Consider the following 20,819-nt stretch of genomic DNA (forward strand, 5'->3'; position numbering starts at 1 on the left):
CACAAAAAAAAACTACAAATGTGCTGACTGCTTTATGGCGTACGTCACTTCCCCCTTTACCCATTCGTTACAAAGACGGAAGTCAATTTGAATGTCGAGAGGTAAAAAAATGACGCAATGCGCTTGTCCTCATGAGAAACCTGGTCTTCCTTCTGGCATAACCTTACCAACTTTGTTGACATAATCAACGTAAACTGACAGTTCCTTACTGTAGCTTTAAGTTTGAATTGGTCAGGTGTGTGTGTGTGTGAGTGTTTATGTCATTGTGTATTTCCTGTCTATGTGTGTGTAATTTAATGACTTGGGGCATCGTTGGCAAGCAGCCTGTGCAAGGAGGCGGGGCAGAGAGGCTTACAACCCCGTGTGCGTGCATGACTGTCCGACATGGTCGCTCACTGTCTGTATCCAACACTGACGAAGCCAAGGAGACAGGCTTGGTTTAATTTTGGCTCCGGACCCCCTGAGGCCTCTCTAACACCACCCCCCCCACCCCCGCCCCCTCCCAACACCCCCATGCGCGGGTCCTCTCTGCTGGTGGACGGCTCAGCAAGAAAGGAAAGACTTTTGTTAGTTTGTCTTATCTTTACAAGAGTTTCGAACCGGTTTAGGGGCTGCTTGGCATTTATGAGGCGTTATCCAGATGATGAGATGAAGGCCTTTCGGGGGGCTCTTTATCTTCACTATCCTCAACAGTAGTTTATTGATGCTAGTTGGCTTTTTTTTTCCTGTGTGTGGTAATTACAGTTTGTATGGGGCTAGATCTGGTCAACAAAGGATGCATTTGGTCCTGCTGGAGGTCTGCTCTTTACAATGCATCTAATCCTTTTGATTCGGCTTGTAGGGAGTCCTTGAGTCTTCAGTCGTTCACACTTGGAATACACTCAATTGAGAGGCTGTTGATGATTTGGTGCTTCTGTTTTGGTTAGCAACAGCGTTTTAAAAAATGGGATTAGCCGTTGAAGACGCTGTCCTTGAGTTTTGCGATTAACGCCCATTGTGTTTACACACAATGTGTGCTTTTGAATACGGAGCAAAGGATCTGATACACAACATGAAAGTTTCCACGCTTAAGTCCATCTGAGAGACTCTCTTAGTGCTGCTGTTTTGGTAAGCAACAGAGTTCAAGCAAGGGCCTCATCAGTTGACTCTGAAAGAAATGTCTCCACCAACATAAGAACATTTTCAATACAGCGCAAGGGTCTTCATTTTTAGGGCTGAAATTGAGAAAAAAGTCCAGCCAAAGTCTCTCGAATTATTGCAGTGATCATTATTCCACACCTACTATCAGGGGCCTGATTTGCGATCATGTGATCAGGATCGGCACACCCCTACCTACTATTGTTATTGTAGACTCACGCACCACTCAGAGAATGTCTCAAGTTTGGAATCATTACTTCAAAGCAGAATTAACAGCCCACAAAAGCCCGTCTACTCTCCCCAACAGAACCTATTGTTATGCCCCCACAAGTGGTACACTTTCAAAATAAACATGTAATAAACGCATTCATACAAGAGCCACTACGGCCACAACTGGTGCCCACATGTTCAACACACAGACTGGCTAATGGTTAGCCACTTCGGAGCCAGTCGTTAACCCGATTTCCCAACTACCAGCTCTACACTGTTATTTGCCGACCCCCATGTCACTCACTGGGCCAGGCCCTCGTTTTTAAAGCCACACACACGCACTCAAAAGTTACAGAGATTATAATGTGGAACATAAGGATGGAGACCCCGAGTGGACACCAATAATACCTGAACAATACCTGGAAAATCTCATTTCAATCATTTATTGTTTAATTGAGCCTCGGTGGGATATTTGGTAGAATCATTGGTTCCAAAAATATTAGATTGCTACAGCCCTACTCATCTTTGTGGAAGTTAAGAAAAATCTGCTCCTACATTCCGTCTCCTCTTAACAGTGGCAGATATATTCTTTTTTTTTTGAGCTTCACGCTTTGTATCGCAGTCTTTTTCTTGGCCTCGGTGCCGTCTCTGTGGAGTGCGAGCTGAGTGGATGCTGTCTGCGGCGTGTATTAGCGCCGTCATCCTTTGTGTGCGTACTGCACGTGTGTGCGCGCCCTGTCTGCTTTCCGCACCCACATCCCGTGCCAGTTTTGAGGAGCAGCTGGGCTTTCTTGTGTGTCTGACGTAGCGTCCTCCGCATCCTGTTGAGCGCAATGGCCGCGTGTTTTGACTGGGCTGATAAATCAACTGGAGCACGGCAGTCAGCTCTTTTTGAACTCCCTTTTTCAAACCACCATCCTCTCCCCCCACCTATCTCTCTCTCTCTCTATCTCTCTGTGTCTGTATGTGCAATAAGGACATCGGGTCAAGGAGACGGTGATGAGGTACATATCAGTGTGAAGCAGAATGTAGATTAGTAGCCTCTCCAGGCAGGGACTCGCAGACACATATATTTATACCTCCTCCTTCCATCTCATGTTTATGTCCCTGTTTTTATGCCCGTGAAAGGTATCAGGCACAGGTCAATAATGTGTTGAGCACTATTGATCCGTCCAGTATTTCACGTGAGACGGAAAGTGCCTTTTGCCTCCATTCTGTGTGCTCTTACTAGCGTGGTTAGCTTGTCATGGCTGGATTTACGCTCCAGTCCCAAGTGCTCAATTTTGATTTAACACCTGGATTTTGTTTGTTTGTTTGTTTGTTTTGACAGTCCAGATTCAAGTGACACACATCCAAATTTACGTTCACGGAACACAACAAACTTTGACGATGTCTTTTTGACCAAAATGTGAGCGAAAACACGCAGACCGTGTACTGTGAGGCTTATTGCAATACCGTAAACTTCCCCACAATATTACAATAATTATCGTAACATGACATCGATGGTGTGATAAAATTGTGAGCTTAATGCTACGTTCAGACCGAACCGGAAATATCGCGATGCTACGCTGGTCTCACGCGTGTTTGGTCGCGGGGTTCTCAATTGATTTTTTTTCTTTCGTTCCGTTCCGCGCCGCAATGGAGGAAGAGGAGGGATTTCCGCTTTGGTAGGCTGTGCTAACTTTGTTGTAGCATTGCTGGCTTGCGTCACACTTTGCCAATTAAACAAACTCGCCACATATGCCGACCTCCACGTTTCATCCTCAAAGCAATCTCTTTTTTGACCCGGTCCCGGTACACGTAGATTGGCGTGTCGTACAGCCTGCAAACTGCGACGGTCAAGCTATCCTCCATTGCTATGCTACACGCTCTGCACACAACCGCTTCATGTGTTTTGTCTGCTGTGTCACGTTTTTGGTGACGTGGACCATCTCGACACTGGTTGGTTGTCGCTAATGCGATGGCGCCAAAAGTTCAATTCAGCCAACCCCGGCGAAACGGAGGAAGTAGCGAAATGCTCGCCGGAAACGTCCTAAACGCGCCGTCCGCGCGACTTTTTTTTTTTATATATTTTTTTTGCTTAAAATAACTTACTTTAACCTCCAGGATCACACTCCGTACCCTGGCCAAATGTAGACTGGATGTTTTTTCTCTCTTTGGTCCCATTTAAAATCCATTAAAAGAAAAACAAAACAAAACAACCAACCATTTGTGTTCTGTTGTACTAGCCTCATACTAGCTAGCGCTAAGCTAGTTTGTCTCTCGTCCGACGTCCAACTTAGCAAACTGGCTTACATTTGTTCCTAGCCGGCCAAATATTCCCATACAGCACACACACACAACTACTTCTGAATGTAGCGTGACGTAGGGAAACGGAACGTGCCATCCGAACATTCCTCCCTGAAGACAATATGCTACGAAAGTTCTGATTCGCCATTCATTTCCAGTGGCCCATTCATTACGTCTTTGCAGGGGAGCCACAGACTACATGGGCACGTAAAACGTTTCGAAGACGCCGCGGAAATACTCGGGGTCGCCCACCCGCAGCTGCTTGAAGCCCTACTCGCAATGTTTACACTCGCCATCAAAGCTTGCGCGTTTTATGTCGCACGTCTGCGGTTGTTTGCCGGCGGCCAGATGATCAAAACCTGCTTCCTGTACAGCAAAAAAAAAAAGAAGAAATAAACAAGATCACCTCCTCCTGACCCTGCAGGCAGCTATGGTGGAGATTACCTCCAAGTAAGAGGCCTGTCAACTGCTTAAGTCACATTCAAATGCTTTATTCTGGTGCTCAGTTGAGTTATTTAGCGCTGAATCATATTAAAAGTGGTCTAAGGATTTATTAGTGTTATTTTTTTTTAACATGTATAGAAATTAGAACCACACTCGTGCCAAAAGAACTCCATTCCAGCAATAAGAAACCCAAAACCTGTGTCGGTGGCCATCTGTCTTGACAAGTTTTTATTTGGGCATTTGCTGGAACACAAATCAGTTCCGGGAAAATGACCCAGTTTTTATTATTATTATTATTATTATTATTATTATTATTAATTGACAGGACAAGCTGAAGAGTAGATAGGAAACAGGAGAGAGCGAGAATGACCTGCAGGAAAGGACCGCACAGCCCGGGAATCAAACCCGGGTCTCCTGCTCCGAGGACGAGCCTCTACACATGGCGCGGGTGCCCCAAACTGGCCCAATTTGTTGGGATTTTGAAACTAAGTTTCCCGTATAAGACTTCCGACTTGTTCCGCTGTCCTTTACATAAAAGTCCACATAGCTCGGTATGACTTTTCTTCTTTATGAAAGTCTAGTTGATCATGTATTATATTAATGGACTAATCATTTAAGCCGAATCATGTATTCATCATTAAATTAGTGATTAGCATAGGTGTCTCCATCTTTTCCTGTTTTCTCTTTTTGCTCAGTGTCGCATGCTTAGCTACTCATGATCCGCGTTTAGTGATTACAGTTATTGTCAGGGGTCAAACATAATTGCTGCCATAGAGGCGGGAACCCAAACTATGGAGTGATAGCGTTTGGCCGTACCAGCTAGCAAGCGCAAGTTAGCTTAGCGCCTCATGTTTACCCCAGTTTGCAAATTGCTAGGAATCAGGGAGTCTCAAATTATGCACATTTATTTCTATTTATTGAGGCTATGTGAACGTTATTTTAAATTGGATGGGGAAACACAAGCAACCTGAATATTTAGCAAGTACATCTCACCTCACATAACTGCTATTTGCGCCGGTTTTCTTTTGGGGCGGCTGTGGCTCAGTTAGTAGAGCGGGTCGTCCAATGGCTGTCTGCTGTCCAAGTGTCCACTGAACCCCAAATTCCCTCCTGGCCGACATGTAAATGAGAATCTGTTCTAAATTACCTTACCGGTTTTAACAAAGATTAGAGACAAAGAAAAGGAAACAAAAATGCTTACATAGTGTTTACCAATAGATTAGTGAACCTAATTGTTCTAAAAAAAATTAAAAAAACAATCTGTAAATCATTTTTCAGTTAATGCTATTACAAAATGAATTAACATATTCGGAAATGAAATACATTACTTTAGTTTTAATTTTAAGAATGCCATTAAAGTAACCAGATCAATAAGCAATATACTTAGGAGCAGTAATATCATTAAAATCTAAACGATACGCGTCCCTAGTGGAACCAGTTGGTTTCAGTAAAGGCTCTTGCTAAATTCACCTCGTAACAAGAACTAATAGATGTTGTTAACACTCCGTATCAGTAACGTGCAACAATGATTGATGGTGGCCAAATGTTCCCTTCCTCCTCTTCAGTCTCTTTGCGTGTTTATCTTAACTCCTTCTCTCTTGCTCGCTCGCTCTTTCTTCTGCATCTTCTTGTTCTTTCTCCTTCCTGGAGCGGGGGATGCCAGGGGGACAGAGTGCAGATAGGACCTGTCTCCATGGCAACAGCTTCTGCAAGCTTCTGACGCCCCTTACTCGGAAAGAGGGGGTGGGTGTGGGGGGGGGGGGGGGTTTGATGGGGACGGAATAGTAGCTTTTTAGGGGTGCGCACACACGGAAGAATATGTCTTGGACTGGGGAGGTTAAGAGAATGGAGGGATGAGGATGGAGGGAAAGAGGCAGTCGACCCTGCTGCCTCCCCAGGGACTCTGTGGCCTGCTCGCGGAATTAGCATAAAGATGGGGGATGTGTGTTTTGGTGTGTGTGTGTGTGCGTGTGCGTGATTTTCTTGTTTCTTTCATTGGCTTCTTCTTAAGGACGTTTATTGCTATGCTGGAAAATAATTGGAAGTGCGTCCATTGTAGCGAATGTGTGTAAGGTGCACACGTGTGTGTTGGTTAGAATTGACCCGTAAATGCACACGCGCGCGCGCGCACACACACACACACACACTAAAACCTCCCTCCGTCTGCCTCACAACTGAAAGGCAGCATTTTATAAGCTTGTGATGCAACTCTTTGTGCGTACCCGTGTGTGTTTGTGCGTGTTTGTTCCGGCATGCTTATGTAAGCGCTTCCAACATGAGTGTACTTGTGTGCGGACGAGAATACGGTTATATCATATTTAACTCCCGGGCTGAATCATTTGGCTCCCTTCCTACCACTCCCCCCACCCCACCCCACCCCAAGATTTCCACTTTCGTTTTCACTTTCTGTCTGCATTGTTCCACTAACAATAGGAGATGGAAAACAAGTGTTTGTCGCTCTTGTGACACACCAAAACCTGTTTTTTTTCTGTCTTTTTTCTTTGTGGTTTTTTTTTTTTGAAAATCAACTGCCAGGCAGGTCACAGTTGTATTTTTTTTTCTTCCGCTTTTGCACTTGTTATTGTGTATGAATAGTGCATGAGGTGCTGGCTCCACGGTGGAAAGTGCCCGTCATTGACTGCCGACCAGTCCAGGTCCAGGATATAGTCACCTGGGATTGGCTTCACCTCCTCTCGAGCCTAAACAGGAAATGTGAAATAGAAAATGGATGGATGGCTTTTAAACACTGCTTACTACTGCACGCATGTCGTATGTGTTTGCATTGTACGCTGCCAGCTGCCCCCCCCCCCCAGATCATATTACTGTGTAACTAATGTAATGCATGTAATTGTTTGATTTGTCTAAATCCCAGTTGGCACATTTGCTTAGCCCGCCTGGTTCAACGGTCCAAAATAAACCAACGCATAATGAATAGACTCCAATTGAATTAGCGCTCAAGAAATGGAGATAAGAGAAAATTCGTTTAATTAGTTGACAGAAACGCACTTTATTGAGATATAAACGTATCTTTGCACTATAAAAGTGCACTCCATTTAGCATTTTTCAGGATATAAAATGTTGTCGGTATCACACTGCTCTAGTGGTAGTAGTTGATGATAGTTAACGACTGAAGCTATTTTTTTTTCACAAATTGTTTATTTTTTATTTAATTTCAAAAGCTATTTCCCCCCTCTATAATTAATTTTATCCTGATGCCAAAGGGGTTTTGAAAACGTTTTTTTACCCTAGCATTTACCCCGAGCATTAACTAAATAAAGTCAATGTTTGTTGTTGTTGTGTTTTTTAAACAGATAATGACAATGTGATCATTAATGTAAAATTGATCATATAAATGGCCATATATTCAAAATATTTGCAATTTGCAAGCACATACCTTGGGTTAAAGGTTTCCATCATGAATAAATTACTGATTTAGCAAGGTATAATCGGGCGCCACGTCTCAGGAAACACTCAGCATGCTTGAATTTGTGACTTTTTTGTCGTGCGCAAAACAATGTGATAATGATTCTGCTCATGTTGTCTGTTTCATAGCAGGAGACGGGTCAGAAAAAGCCGCTCCAGTACGGAAGCCACAGAACGAAAGAAAACAAATTCCCAAACAAATCATCCTGAGCATTAAAGTTCAACTAAGCCATAATCATATTAGTGACCGTAAACACTAAAGTCGTATAGCAACTTGCCATGTTTTTTTTTTTTTTTTTAATGTAGATTTCTCCTTGAACACTTTGTCCTAATTTGTCAGCATAAAAAAAAGATGACACCTTTACATTCTGCTCTTTAGGTAATGCTTTAAGGCGGTAATAGGATACACTTTACTGAATTAACCATTAAACTTAATATGTAGAGAGGAAACCGGGCCAGGGTGAGAGACACTGCCCCCCTCAGCAAATTGGCTACCATTGCGCCCTTTACATTCCTATTCCAAACTTCACATTGAGTGCCTTGGCTTTGTTTTTGTTTGTTTTTCAGAGCGCGGCAGCAGCGCCCAGCCCGGTCATGGGTAACATGCCCCCCAACGACGCTATGCCAGGTGGTCCCATGCCTCCGGGCTTTTTCCAGGTATCGGCCAGCCACAACCAATCTTATCAATTAAATCTCCCAATCAGTCAATCAAACGTCTTGTTGTCAAGTCCCGCCTCTTTTTAGCAGCACTTGTTCCTTGAATGTGACTTCCTTAAATTTAAGGTAGTTTTAGAGCTACACTGAAAAGAGAGAATCGAGTTGTAGTATAAGAGAAAAGTTGTCAATTTTATGAGAATAAAGTTGTCATTTTATGACTATTCTTTAATATTTTGTTCAGACACTTGTTAAACTTGTTTTGAAATTTATTCTTAAACAGTTTTTTGGGTGGAATATTAGGACTTTTTTTCTCATCTCAGAAGATTACAATTTGGAACATGATGATTTTATTCCCTTTAGCAAAATTTGTTTGTCATCATATTACAACTTTATTTTTTTAATATTTTAGCTTGTAACAAGATGACTACTCTTGTAACATACATTATTTTTGTATATGTTTATCATTAAATTCAACATTAGGACTTTTTTCTCAAAAGTCAAAACCGCATACTCAGGGTTCAGCACCCGTATGCCGTTCGTGGATTTTATTCCCCTCAATTTTTTTTCAATATTTTAAAAATATATATATTTTTAATTTGGGGTGTTTTGGTTGTTGTTGTTTCTCCATTCGCTTTCGTGTTTTCTGAAGAATTTGTGTGATTTAAATTTTTTGTAATTTATTTATTTATTTTGCGGGTCAGCCCAATCCCTATCCCCGCAAATAGTATTATTATTGTCATCTGCGTTTTCTATAGGTGAATGCAGGGGGAAGCACACAAAAGCACAATCTGTGAATAATATAATTTTTTATGGACCAAAAAAAAGAGCTTTTATTTCAAGTCTATAACGTCCCATTCCCATTCTTGACATCCCACCGTTCATTCCTTCATTCACACGTTTGTCCTCTCCCACTCCTCCATCCTCCATCTCTGCCTCTGCGATGTTGAGAGCGGCTCGCATCAGCACATCATAGCGCCACCGCCGCACATCAGCTAAAACATTGTGTGCGCGGCGGCGTGATGGACAGCTTTGGCATTTGGCCGAAGCGCGATAAGGAAGCGGGGAGGGACGGAGAGATGAGAAATGTGAAAGATCACCTCCACCTGGACTCGCGCTCACCCACCCGCCACCATTGTTTTGGTGCTGTAAGCAAGGCGGCGAGGCTAATGAGTGCATACGTAAAGGGGATGGAGTGAGCGAGAGAGAGAAAGAGAGTAAGGAATGGGAGAGCTATTTTTAACATCGGTGGGGGTGTAGTGAGGGTCCGTGTGTGGTGTTGAAGGGACTTATTTGACAGAGAGCGTTGCTTGTTTTCCGCAAACGCGTTTCCTGGTCGCAGTCGGGAGGCATCTTAATCCCTATGTCGACCATTTTCCGCGTGATGATTGCAACACGTCAAGCGCATAGTCCCGTTCGCGTGTCCCACATAATGCCATTTTGTACATTTTGTACATTTTGTACTTGCACGAAAGAAAAATGTTAGCCACTTTAGCGCTAATTCTCAATGTGTGGTGGTACATAGATAGTATGCGAAGAGTCGCTAAAATAAATGAAATGCTCAAATTGTGCATAATGTGCTAATGGCTTCTTTTTAAAAATATATATATATATTTATTTTTTAAGTGAAATAAATTTGCTTTTAATCCTCGAGTATCCCTGTGAACAAACAGTTTTGGGAATACAAAGTCTTTTTTTATTTATTCTTCTAATTCGAAAAGCAAAGTAATTTTTTTTTGGGGGGGGGGCAATTTCTGTAAAAAAAAATCATTCAAAAAATAATTGAGATCCACTGAACTCGAGAGTATAGTGAATTCGCTGTTGGTGTTCAAAAAGTGTAGTGAGCACAGGTTCTCTCCCCATAAATTATCCTCAAAGTTAGTCATCCGTGAATACGAAGGGGCGCTTGCTCCAGGTATAACCCCCGCCCCCCACCCTTCTTCTTTCTTAAAGGGACCACCCGGCTCTCAGCAGTCCCCCCACGCACAGCCCCCCACACACAACCCAAGCAACCCCATGATGGGACCCCACGGCCAGGTAAGAGGGAAACACTCACTCTCCAGCAAACCTCCCTTCCTTTCATTCTCTCCAAAAGCCCACTCAAATGCAAGCCCCCGTTCCTCGCCCCACCAGGCTTCCTTTCACCTTCTTCCTCGTTGGCCCTCCAGGTCCATTCGCCTGGTTCTGGTTCTAGATTCTAGAAACATAATCTCAACCAGTCACCGTTAGTAGATCATCCAGGAGGCAGCAGGCCATGTCCAGGATCGGATGTCCCTGTATGGGATAAATTATTGGCTCCTCGCCCCTCCCCCTGGAGCTGCTTATGGAGGGTTGTGCATTCTCACCCCCCCCCCTTCCCCCCCCACACACACACACCTCCCTTCTGCTTGCGTTTTCTCACAGCTTATGAATAAAACAAGTGACCAAGCATGCGCTCACATCCTTACTTCAACCCTGGTCCTAAATAGAAAAATCCGAATTGGGGTTAGCCAGCAAGGTTACTAACTTCAAGCCCGAACTCGGATCCTCGTTCTCGCGGTTTCTGGTTTCCCGAGTCGGAAAATGCTTCCTCTAAAGTTTGATGTTGTTGGCCCCGACGCGTTTGCGTATAACCAGCGTGACCGCAAGCCGAGTCGGCTTACGCCGACCGCAACGAGAGATGTGTGGCTTTACACGTCATCCGCCTCATCTGTCTGTCCTCGGCGTTAACTTTTATCCCAAATCTCACACTTTTTTGCTCTTTTTGCAGCCTTTCATGTCACCGCGGTACCCAGGTGGACCGCGCCCCGCTCTACGAATGCCAAATCAGGTACAAGGAACGCCCCTCTTCTTATTCAAATTGTGGCGGCTGATCATACTTACCACTTTTTTTTCTCCATGTTCAGCCTCCTGGTGGAATCCCGGGATCGCAGCCTCTCCTGCCAAACAGTTTGGACCCGATACGACCGCAAGGTACAGCGTCTCATGTTAAAAACAAAATATATATTCATTCATTTATTTCATTTATTTTAGAAACCCCATTGTTTCGTGGTACATATTGCACCTGTATGCAAATCCCATCTCCTTAAAGAATAGGACGACAACCAGTTTGTGATACATTCATGTCATCTACAACTTTGGATTTCTGCTTTTCTGTTTACTTTTTAACTTTGCCGTGCAGTGATATGAAGAATAAAATAATAGATATATAAATGTATTTTTTTTTTTTTTACTCAAATTTAGAAAATACTCATCAGTAAGCTTGTACATGTACACTGTAAGATTTGTATGAAAATGTATTCATCTGAAACTGAGCCATTGTATTTACCAAACAGGTTGAAGTCTATTTCATGTTTGAACAGCACTGAAATAAAATATTAATGCTTAAAGTGTGAACCTTAACCCTTAGTAAAACGTTTTGTTAAATATTTCTTATAAAAAATGTATGTTTAAGCATCGATTTCGGCCGCATATTGAATCGATTTGAGAATTGTGCACTGTAATATCGCGATATATTGCCGAACACCCCTATTTATTATTGTTATTTATATATATATATATATATATTTTGTCTTTTGTTTGTTCATTTTATTAATTTGCATTGAAGGGAGTCCATGAAACAGTGTCACAAATGTCTTTGTCATAAGAATGACCTTAGGGTAAAAAAATTAAAATTAAATTGCTCCAGCCATGATTTTATTATTGCATTTTGTAGTCATTTTTTGAGTCATTTTACGCCCATGTGGTCTCATTTTGAGTCGGTGAGTCTGGCCCAGGACGACAGAGGTCTATGGCGATTCTGTCTGGAGATTACAGCCACAGGATTTGAACTAATGGGATTAGAACGCAGCCTAGTCTGCCGTGTGTCTCAATTAGACTTGAGGGAGACCATCTATCGACGGAATTAATAAAAGCTTTTTGGGTTTTCGTTTCAGGGCATCCGAACATGGGTGGTCCGATGCGGATGAACCCTCCTCGAGGAATGGCAATGGGCCCACAGGTACCACTGCCACACCCTCACGTATACAGCTATGCCTTGAGATAAGAGTGACCCAATTTACGAGTAGGCGTGTATTTAACACAAGCAATGTTGCCATAAAACTAGCCTGATAGCTTAATGCTAACATATGCTGGAAAATTCCATTGACTTGCTAACAGTTAAATTTGTTTCTCAAGGCACTACTGTACTTTCTATGATAAAAAAACATCTTGAATTTGACTTCTTCTTTTTTTTTTTATCTCGCAGAATTACGGGGGCATGAGACCCCCACCCAACTCCATGGGCGGCCCCATGCCAGGAATGAACATGTACGTTCACAGTCCTTCCTGTACTCTTTATGATTGTCGTGACCGTGTTGTTGATGTTCCACTATATCACTGCAGGGGTCCAGGCGGAAGAGGTCCATGGCCAGGGCCTAACGCTAACTCAGTGAGTCATCCACTGTTACACACGACAAACATTAGCTTTGCCTTGTTAGCAACATGTGACTCTGTTCTGGATCGCCTTTTATCGTCTGCCCAAGCTAAGATGTGATGGTCTGGTTTCCCTCCGCAGATAGCCTACTCCTCTTCATCTCCAGGCAACTATGTGGTGAGTTGGCAAAAACTCTTAATATCCTTGATAAAGCTTTTATGATGGCAACAGTTCTGAATGTTCCTATGGGATTAATAATAATATACTAATAATACACATTTACTGTAATTTCTTAAGTGTAATAAGCTTTGTTTTTTGCCAGAAACTATTCCAAGCAAAATCCGTTGCATTAGATAGGCGTTGTCATGTACCTGAGAAAAAGGTGCACTTTCATTTCGGGTTTTTTGAGATCTTGCGAGAGTACTTCATCTCGCACCAGGAAGCGGTGGAAGCTCCAATGAAGGCTTGAGTGTCAATAGCCAAAACTGTTAGCAAAATAGTAGAGAACATCTCTTTACACACAAACATTTGAATTCAAATATTCCCACTCTTATCAAATTACTATGTGGATGTTGGATAATACTTGAATTTTTTGAGCAAAGGAGAATCAGCTTTTCAGGCTGTGAACTTCTGAATAATACACAAGTGTGTGTTCTACTCAAATTTAAAATTGTATTCAAATCTGAAACTTGCCATTCTAAAATCTTATTAAATCTTATTAAATCTATATATATATTTATATATATATATTTTTATATATATATATATATTTTTATATATATATATATATTTATATATATATATATTTATATATATATTTTTATATATATATATATTTATATATATATATATATATATATATAAATATTTATATATATATAAATATTTATATATATATATAAATATTTATATATATATAAATATTTATATATATATATATATTTATATATATATATATATATTTATATATATATATATTTATATATATATATATATTTATATATATATAAATATTTATATATATATATATATATTTATATATATATAAATATTTATATATATATATATATTTATATATATATAAATATTTATATATATATATATATTTATATATATATATATATATTTATATATATATATATATTTATATATATTTATATATATATATATATTTATATATATATATATTTATATATATATATATATATATAAATATTTATATATATATAAATATTTATATATATATATAAATATTTATATATATATATATATATATATTTATATATATAAATATTTATATATATATAAATATATATATATTTATTTTATTTTTTTTACAAACATTTTTTATGACTGGTTATGAATTCACGTGACTCGATTTTCTAATAATTTTGGAATTAAAGCAACTTGGAAGTTAAAAAGCTTGACGCAAGGGCTTGTGCTTCCCTTTGGAGGTTACATTATATTTCTGTCTTCTGATGGGTGTGAACTTTGACCTGATCCCTCGTTCTCTCTGCTCCCAGGGCCCTCCAGGTGGAGGTGGTCCACCCGGAACTCCCATCATGCCCAGCCCAGGTGGTGCGTCACGTACCTAAGATCCCCCACCAATCCCACCCGCATCCTCTCCATCTTGCCCACTCCCCTCACCGTGCATGTCTCCTCTCCTCATAGGCCTACTTCTCTCTTGCTGTTTGTCCTTTTTTTTGTACAAAGCTCACCTCAATGCAGTCTTTTAACTCATCTTATTTTGTCTGCTTTGCTCAGATTCGACCAACTCTAGTGAAAACATTTACACAATGATGAATCCAATTGGACCAGGAGGCAACAGACCCAATGTAAGTGCTAATTTCGCACAAATGAAAACAAACGTGCCCTGATGTCTGTCCGTTTGACGAGAAATCCGTAACGCACGTTCATCTACGCTCTGGTGCGTTCTGTTGTCTGCCATTTTGGTTTGAAGGTGCTGTTTTAAGGGATTCTGGTCATTTTGAGGGGTCGTACCTGAACCTACTCCTTTTTGGGAAATGCCACCAAATTTGCACGCTACATACCAGATTATTGAGAGTTTTGAGACAGGATTATTGGCGACACGCTACTGAAAACCATCTTAATTCTTACTTTAACAACAAATTCCTGTTTTTCTGCCGCTTGCGCCAGTTCCCAATGGGACCCGGGCCTGACGGGCCGATGGGCGCTATGGGAGCCATGGAGCCGCACCACATGAACGGATCGCTTGGTGCGTATTCTATGCTCGTTTTCGTCGCGTACTAGTCAAGTGTGATTTTTGACCCGAGTGTGGCGTGATCCCACAGGGTCTGGAGATATGGACGGCTTGCCAAAGGTGAGTAGCCTCAACTTGAAACCTTAACTTTACATGAACTACCTGACCTTACATTACATTCCTTGATCTTCCCACTCACCTTACGTTACCTCCATTCCGCAGTTACCATTATCTTACCTTAAAAGGAACCCCGACTGTCACGACAAGTTTGCGCTATGTTATTTATTTGGTTGTTACTACTAACATAACTATGAGATTAATTTTTCAAAAATGTAATACATTTTGCACTGAATGCGTTGCGACTTAAATAACAACGGCGGCGTACGTCTAAATGAAGTTTCTACAAAATGTATTAAACTGGAAATAATTTTTGAAAAATTCAAAATCTTATAGTTATGTTAGTAACAACCAAAAAAATAATATAGAGCAAACTTGTCATGACAGTCGGGGTTCCTTTTAAATTTCCTACCACACTTAGCTTGCCTTGTTTACTTAACTACGAACCTAGCCTTACCTTATCTCACCTCACTTGGCCACTGAAAATATCTAAACTTAAATTACGAAACCTAGCTACTAGGGGTGTGCCAAAAAAATCCATTCTCATTTAGTATGATTCGGAATCGATTTTAAATATCCCAGAATCAATTTGATTTAAATTGTTTTATACTGTCTTGCCATAGTTTGTGTGTGCTTTTATTGGGAGCGCTGTTCACGTTGTACATGATTTGGCCACTTAGGGGCAGTGAGGTTCCGCCCGTTCTGATATACTGCTAAGTTGTAGCCACATTAGAGAGTAGAAGGAAAAAGTCACGATCAATAAAAGTTGTTTTTTTGCAGCGTAGGAATGCCATATGCCAGGTGAGTAATGTTAAGACGCTTCTCTGTGTACATTCCTGAAGCGTTTTGTAGGAAAAGCCGTTGTTTTGAGTGATAGAAGTGCCGTGAGTAGCGCGCTAATTAGCATTAGCAAGTCAGACTGGAGTAGATCATGATGATTCTTTGCACATCTATAAATTTAAGTATAAATCATTGTCAATCAAATCATTTTTAATAAAAAATCTATTCTGAATTGAATTGCAGACCCAAAAATCGGAATTGAATCGATTCGTGAGTCAAAAGATTCCCACCACTACTTGCTACCTACTTTTTTTGCCATCCCTCAGTGACTCTCTGTCTCACGACCTGCATCGTGATGTCAAGTTTCTCATTGCTTCCTACCTTTTTTGTTTCCAGAGTTCCCCGAATAACATGGGGGGCATGAACAACCCTCCCGGAACGCCGCGAGACGACGGAGAAATGGGCGGCAACTTTTTGAACCCATTCCAAAGCGATAGTGTAAGTCGCAGCCTCGCCACATACCCCTAACGCTTCACCTTGACGCTGCCCTGACGTGCCAGTGGATCAATGCAAGCAGACAGGACCGTCAAATTTCAGTTGAGATTTTTTTTTTTTGACTTTTTTTTTTTTATATATATATACAATAAAGACCTTTTAATGAAAGGTGCCATCTGCTTGCATTGTATCCGCTTACTAATCGCCAACAAATTCATGTTGTGCGTGTGTAACAGTGACGTGTGATGATCAACACCTCATCTGCATTAATCAATGAAAAGTATTAGATGGACCAACAGTTTGTTGTTCAAAGGGGAAAAGAGGACTGTTCAGACCATATCTTATCTAACCTGCCTGACTACCTTCGCGTGCTAGCTTGCAGCTAGCCGGCTTGCGTCGTTAAAAACTGGAAGACTTTTACTATAATTCTTACCCTGATTTGGATCAAAATACTAGGGCTGTGCACGAATCGGCAGTGACCTCCAGTTGAGATGCGAATTGGCCATTAAAAACAAATGCCGAATTGCTTGAAAGCCTCCGATGCAGGACAAACCCCACTACAATGTGTTTGGCTGGCGCGCCGCCATCGTGGCTTGGTGCTCCTGAGGAAAAAAGTTGCGCAATCGGGCCCGATAGGAAGCACTGTAGACAAAGCGGTTGTCAAAACCCGTTCCAGCCCTAATGCATACTGTACACTACCTTACCTATTTACCTTATCTAATCTACTTTAACTACCTAACCATACTTACTAACCTACGTTAGCATACCCACCTCCTTACATTACCTATGACATGACTTGACTTACCTAACCTACTATCTTCTTAGCTAACTTACCCTAGTGTTTACCCTTACCCTTTAGCTTTAGCTCACCTAACCTACCTTACCATAACCCACTTACTTTTTTATCAACAGTATCTTTCTATATCTTTGGAAGTTAGACTATATTCCAGGAGCATTTTTGCAAATAGCAGTTCTGGGTGTGAGCGCCCCCCAGTGTTTAAATATTGCACATCCACTCATTTTTGCCCTCCTCCCTCCCTTTCCCCCTCTCTCTCTTTTCAGTATTCTCCCAACATGACGATGAGTGTGTGATTTTATTTTTCCTTTTTTTGGGGGGTTTACTTTTTTACTTCCTGTTTTGTACCCCTACACCTGTTTTTTTGTGTTTCCACCCGCAATTCTTACCTCACCCTTGGATCGGGCCTCCTCTTCCTCCTCCTCCTGGCCCATACCGCACCAACACCCCCCCCCCCCCCTCCTCCTCACGGGTGAACTGCAGCCCTCGCCCATGTCCTCCTCCGGACCGGCCCTGGAGCTCGCCAGGACTCTGGGGGAAAAAGTGGGCCCTCCGGGAGCATGCAAAATGGCCGCTGGGCCGGGCAGGAAGTCGCAGCTGGTCAACAGGAAGAGCCTCTTCTCGGACTTGAGACAATGAGCGTGGAGGAACGAGGACAAATGGAGAAAAAGGAGAGTGACACATGCTCGAGGACACTCTGAAATCTTCATCCTCAATTGGACTGATTAATTATTATAATTATTATTATTATTATTTTTATGTTTGTTTTTATTTTTAATAGTTTTTAATGTGTTGTTCCCAACCTCTGTTTGTAAATTTTTAACAGAGGTGCTGTGATGATCAGTTTTTTTCCTTTTGTGTGTATGTATTGTATCATTGCTATTTTTATTATTGTACTGTTGTTATTAATTATATTGCTATGCTATATATATTTTTTTTCATTCAGAGGACACGTTACTTGGCAAGAGAAGACCTAATTATGTGCACACTGCACTCATATGTCACCTCACTGCTCCCTGCTGGTAAAATGTTATCCCTGCATTATTGGCCTTTAAAAATATATATTACCTAACCTTTTCTTTTTATGAATTTTTTTTATAAGCAACTTTTTTTTTGGCCCAAATATTTTATTTTGTGTACTTTGCCTAAATTATTTCTGCTTTTTTTTCTCTAACCATCTACCCCCCCCCCCCCCCATGTTGGTACCCCAAGTATTTTTTTTAATGCAACTTCATTTTCAGCACCTATTTTTTTCCCAACCCAACGTTTTTTTTTACCCCTTCTTTTTTTTTATACTTAAATTAGTTTTATTTTACCAAACTTTTTTTTGTTTCATGCAGAGTAATGTACAGCTATATTTATATATGAACTTTTCTTTTGTTAGTATTTGTTTACTTATGAGCCTATAAAATCCTCTTTCACACAGATATCCTGCAAAATAACCATATCAAAACTGTAAATGAAAAACTGTCATTTATTCGCCTTTGACTTCCATACATAACCCAGCAAAGTGGTAGAAGTGTGACATTTTTTTGTGATAAAAGAAAGTGTCACTTTCCAAAAGTGTTTAAGGCCTCTAGTTTAACATCATGTAATTATGTGATGCATTCTCTATATCTTATCCTGTAAATATCCTGCCTTCTCTGGGTTCTGTGGGAAATCCAAAACCGGAAAAATGTAATCTTGTGTCACGCTACGGTAGACTAATTTTGCAGGGGTTTTTTTTCTTCTTTTCATTAGTTTAGTTAATTATTTTTTTCCTCCATTTGTCTAAAAGGATGAGAAGGATGCCGTGTTGCTGTGTAAAAGCGCACAAAGTTGTGACAGCAATTTTTACGTGAACTCTTGCTGGTGCTGGCACTGCGTCAGTGTCCCATACAGTTCCGGCAAACTCCTGCCAGCACTTACTGGGTTCCGTGTAAAAGGCAAGGACGGATAAATGCCAGATTTTTGATGCTGTGATTTTGCAGGACCTCCATGTGAAAGGTTGTATTGTTTTTACCAAGTGTTATTATTATCTTCTAGCTGCACCACTCGTAGCAACGGTGTAAATATGCAGATCTGGGCAGCACTGTGTCCTCATCTGTGTGATGCCATCAGGCCGCCAACCAGACCCATCTTACAAGGTACTGATGCTTTTTTTTTTTTTGTTGGGAGGGGATGCCCCCCCCCCTTTTTTTTTTTGATGGTTCAACAAGAATGAGTTTGCCTTCCGTAACGTTGAGGTCCAGATAGGGGCGGCAACCCTGTTTTTGTTTTTGTTTTTTTTCCTTCTCCCTCATAATTGGGCAACAATGACTCCAACAGAATTTGGACCCCCCCCCCCCCCCCCCCACCCCGCCTCCCAGCTTTGCCCCTGGTGGGGCACCATCCGCTGTCAGATTTTTATTAATGTTGAACTCTCCCATATTTCTTTTTTATTTTGTTTGTTTTTTTGTGTGTAAATACTGTACAATGCATTTTTGATATCATTGACATGTTTTGATATTTCAAATCACAGAAACTTACTGTGTGCGTGCGTGTGTGCGTGCAGTCACGGCGCGGGATGTGCGCATTCTCAGACTTTAAATGAAAACTCGGCAAATGTTTATTTAAAGAAAATGCAGAATAGAGGTCGTAAAATTGAAATGTCATGCACAATTTAACTGTGAATCGGACAGAAGAAGGCCATTTTGTTGATACATATCCCTTCTTCTGAACTATGAAGGATTTTTTTTTAAGTGAGGATTTTTCAAATGCGTTTGTCCAAAAGCGCAGTCTTTCTTTTTATTATTTCTGTCCACAGCAATGAATATTTCTGTATTTTTATTGTGCTGTTGTAAAATATTGTAACATTTGAAAAATAATGGGGGTGCAGGGGACAACATTGAGGACTGTTTCTGTTCAGTTTCTCATTTTATCTTATTTTATTTTATTTTAGCAGTATTGAATATGAGGCATTGTGTCCACGGGGGGGGGGGGGGGGGGGTGTTCCTTTGCTTTGTTTCATGTTAGGGTAGTTTTCACATCCTAAATGTCTCGTGTAGTTTAAAGAAAAAGAAGACAAAAAAATAGTTATTCCTTCTTATTCGTATGTTTCTTTATATTGTAAATTTTCTTTAGATGGAAATAAATGTTATTGGGGGAAGGTGGAAAAACTGCACTGACAAGTGTGTTTTTTTGTTTTTTTTTTGTTTTCATCAAGTTGTCAGTCATTTTTGCCTGTACCCCCCTCCCCCCTTGTTGTAGATACATATTAAAACAAATAAAATGACTTCACTCCTTTTGCCATGAACAGCGCAGCCACTTTGTATCATGCCCACCATATTATCTTTTATTACTGTATTTTTTAAAATGTACACTATATTATAATCGTTTTTATGTCTTGGTTTCACTTTGAGATCAACTTTGAATTTTGTGCCCTACGAACTCAATGTATGCTGTGTGTTTTTATGTATTTATTATTATTTATTTAGATCTCGTGGAGCAATGTTTTTCAGTTGGTATGGGTACCACTTGTAAAACGCCGGCTCCATCTAGTGGTATACAAAAGTCACTGTGTTAATGTTGCAGTGGTTTAATGTTTCTTTTTAATGCCTCTCTTTAAGAAGGTTTGTTTTCCTTGGAAAATATAAATTATTTGAATGTCACCATCATATGTGCACAGGAATTATGCTATGCCCATGTAAACACACCTGGAGAGTAATTGGATCACACAAGAGTAAAACTTTTTTTAGAACACAAAATGAAAAATCCTGTAAAGGCAAGACGCCCCATATTTTCACATACTGTTTTATGAAGCCCAACATTGTAGTGTTATTTTCATTATTTGGGAGGGAAAAAAATCATGTTTGATTTTTTTTCATGGCTTTTTCTGGGGA

General features: G+C 40.7%; 1 protein-coding gene across 5 annotated transcripts in view; it reads left to right on the forward strand.

Annotated features, from left to right (window-relative positions):
• LOC147162521 (single-stranded DNA-binding protein 3) overlaps positions 1 to 18,036 on the forward strand; it is a 30,829-nt gene extending 12,793 nt beyond the window's left edge. Inside the window, exons 5-18 of one of the 5 annotated variants that reach the window (XM_086094797.1) lie at positions 8,071 to 8,160; positions 10,111 to 10,194; positions 10,907 to 10,966; positions 11,043 to 11,109; positions 12,072 to 12,136; positions 12,383 to 12,444; positions 12,520 to 12,565; positions 12,692 to 12,727; positions 14,074 to 14,128; positions 14,315 to 14,385; positions 14,708 to 14,786; positions 14,863 to 14,891; positions 16,065 to 16,166; positions 17,443 to 18,036. In XM_086094797.1, coding sequence (XP_085950923.1) covers positions 8,071 to 8,160; positions 10,111 to 10,194; positions 10,907 to 10,966; positions 11,043 to 11,109; positions 12,072 to 12,136; positions 12,383 to 12,444; positions 12,520 to 12,565; positions 12,692 to 12,727; positions 14,074 to 14,128; positions 14,315 to 14,385; positions 14,708 to 14,786; positions 14,863 to 14,891; positions 16,065 to 16,166; positions 17,443 to 17,598 — 1,002 coding nt within the window. In that variant the 3' untranslated portion in view covers positions 17,599 to 18,036. Of the gene's footprint in view, positions 1 to 8,070; positions 8,161 to 10,110; positions 10,195 to 10,906; positions 10,967 to 11,042; positions 11,110 to 12,071; positions 12,137 to 12,382; positions 12,445 to 12,519; positions 12,566 to 12,691; positions 12,728 to 14,073; positions 14,129 to 14,314; positions 14,386 to 14,707; positions 14,787 to 14,862; positions 14,892 to 16,064; positions 16,167 to 17,225 lie in introns of all 5 variants that reach the window. The other 4 variants (XM_086094798.1, XM_086094800.1, XM_086094799.1 and 1 more) reach the window with 4 other exon arrangements.
• Positions 18,037 to 20,819: the final 2,783 nt, after the last annotated feature.

Source organism: Leptonotus elevatus, chromosome 14 (genome assembly GCF_054856555.1).
Source record: "Leptonotus elevatus isolate MCC_2025b chromosome 14, RoL_Lele_1.0, whole genome shotgun sequence".
NCBI classification, from domain to species: Eukaryota; Metazoa; Chordata; class Actinopteri; order Syngnathiformes; family Syngnathidae; genus Leptonotus; species Leptonotus elevatus.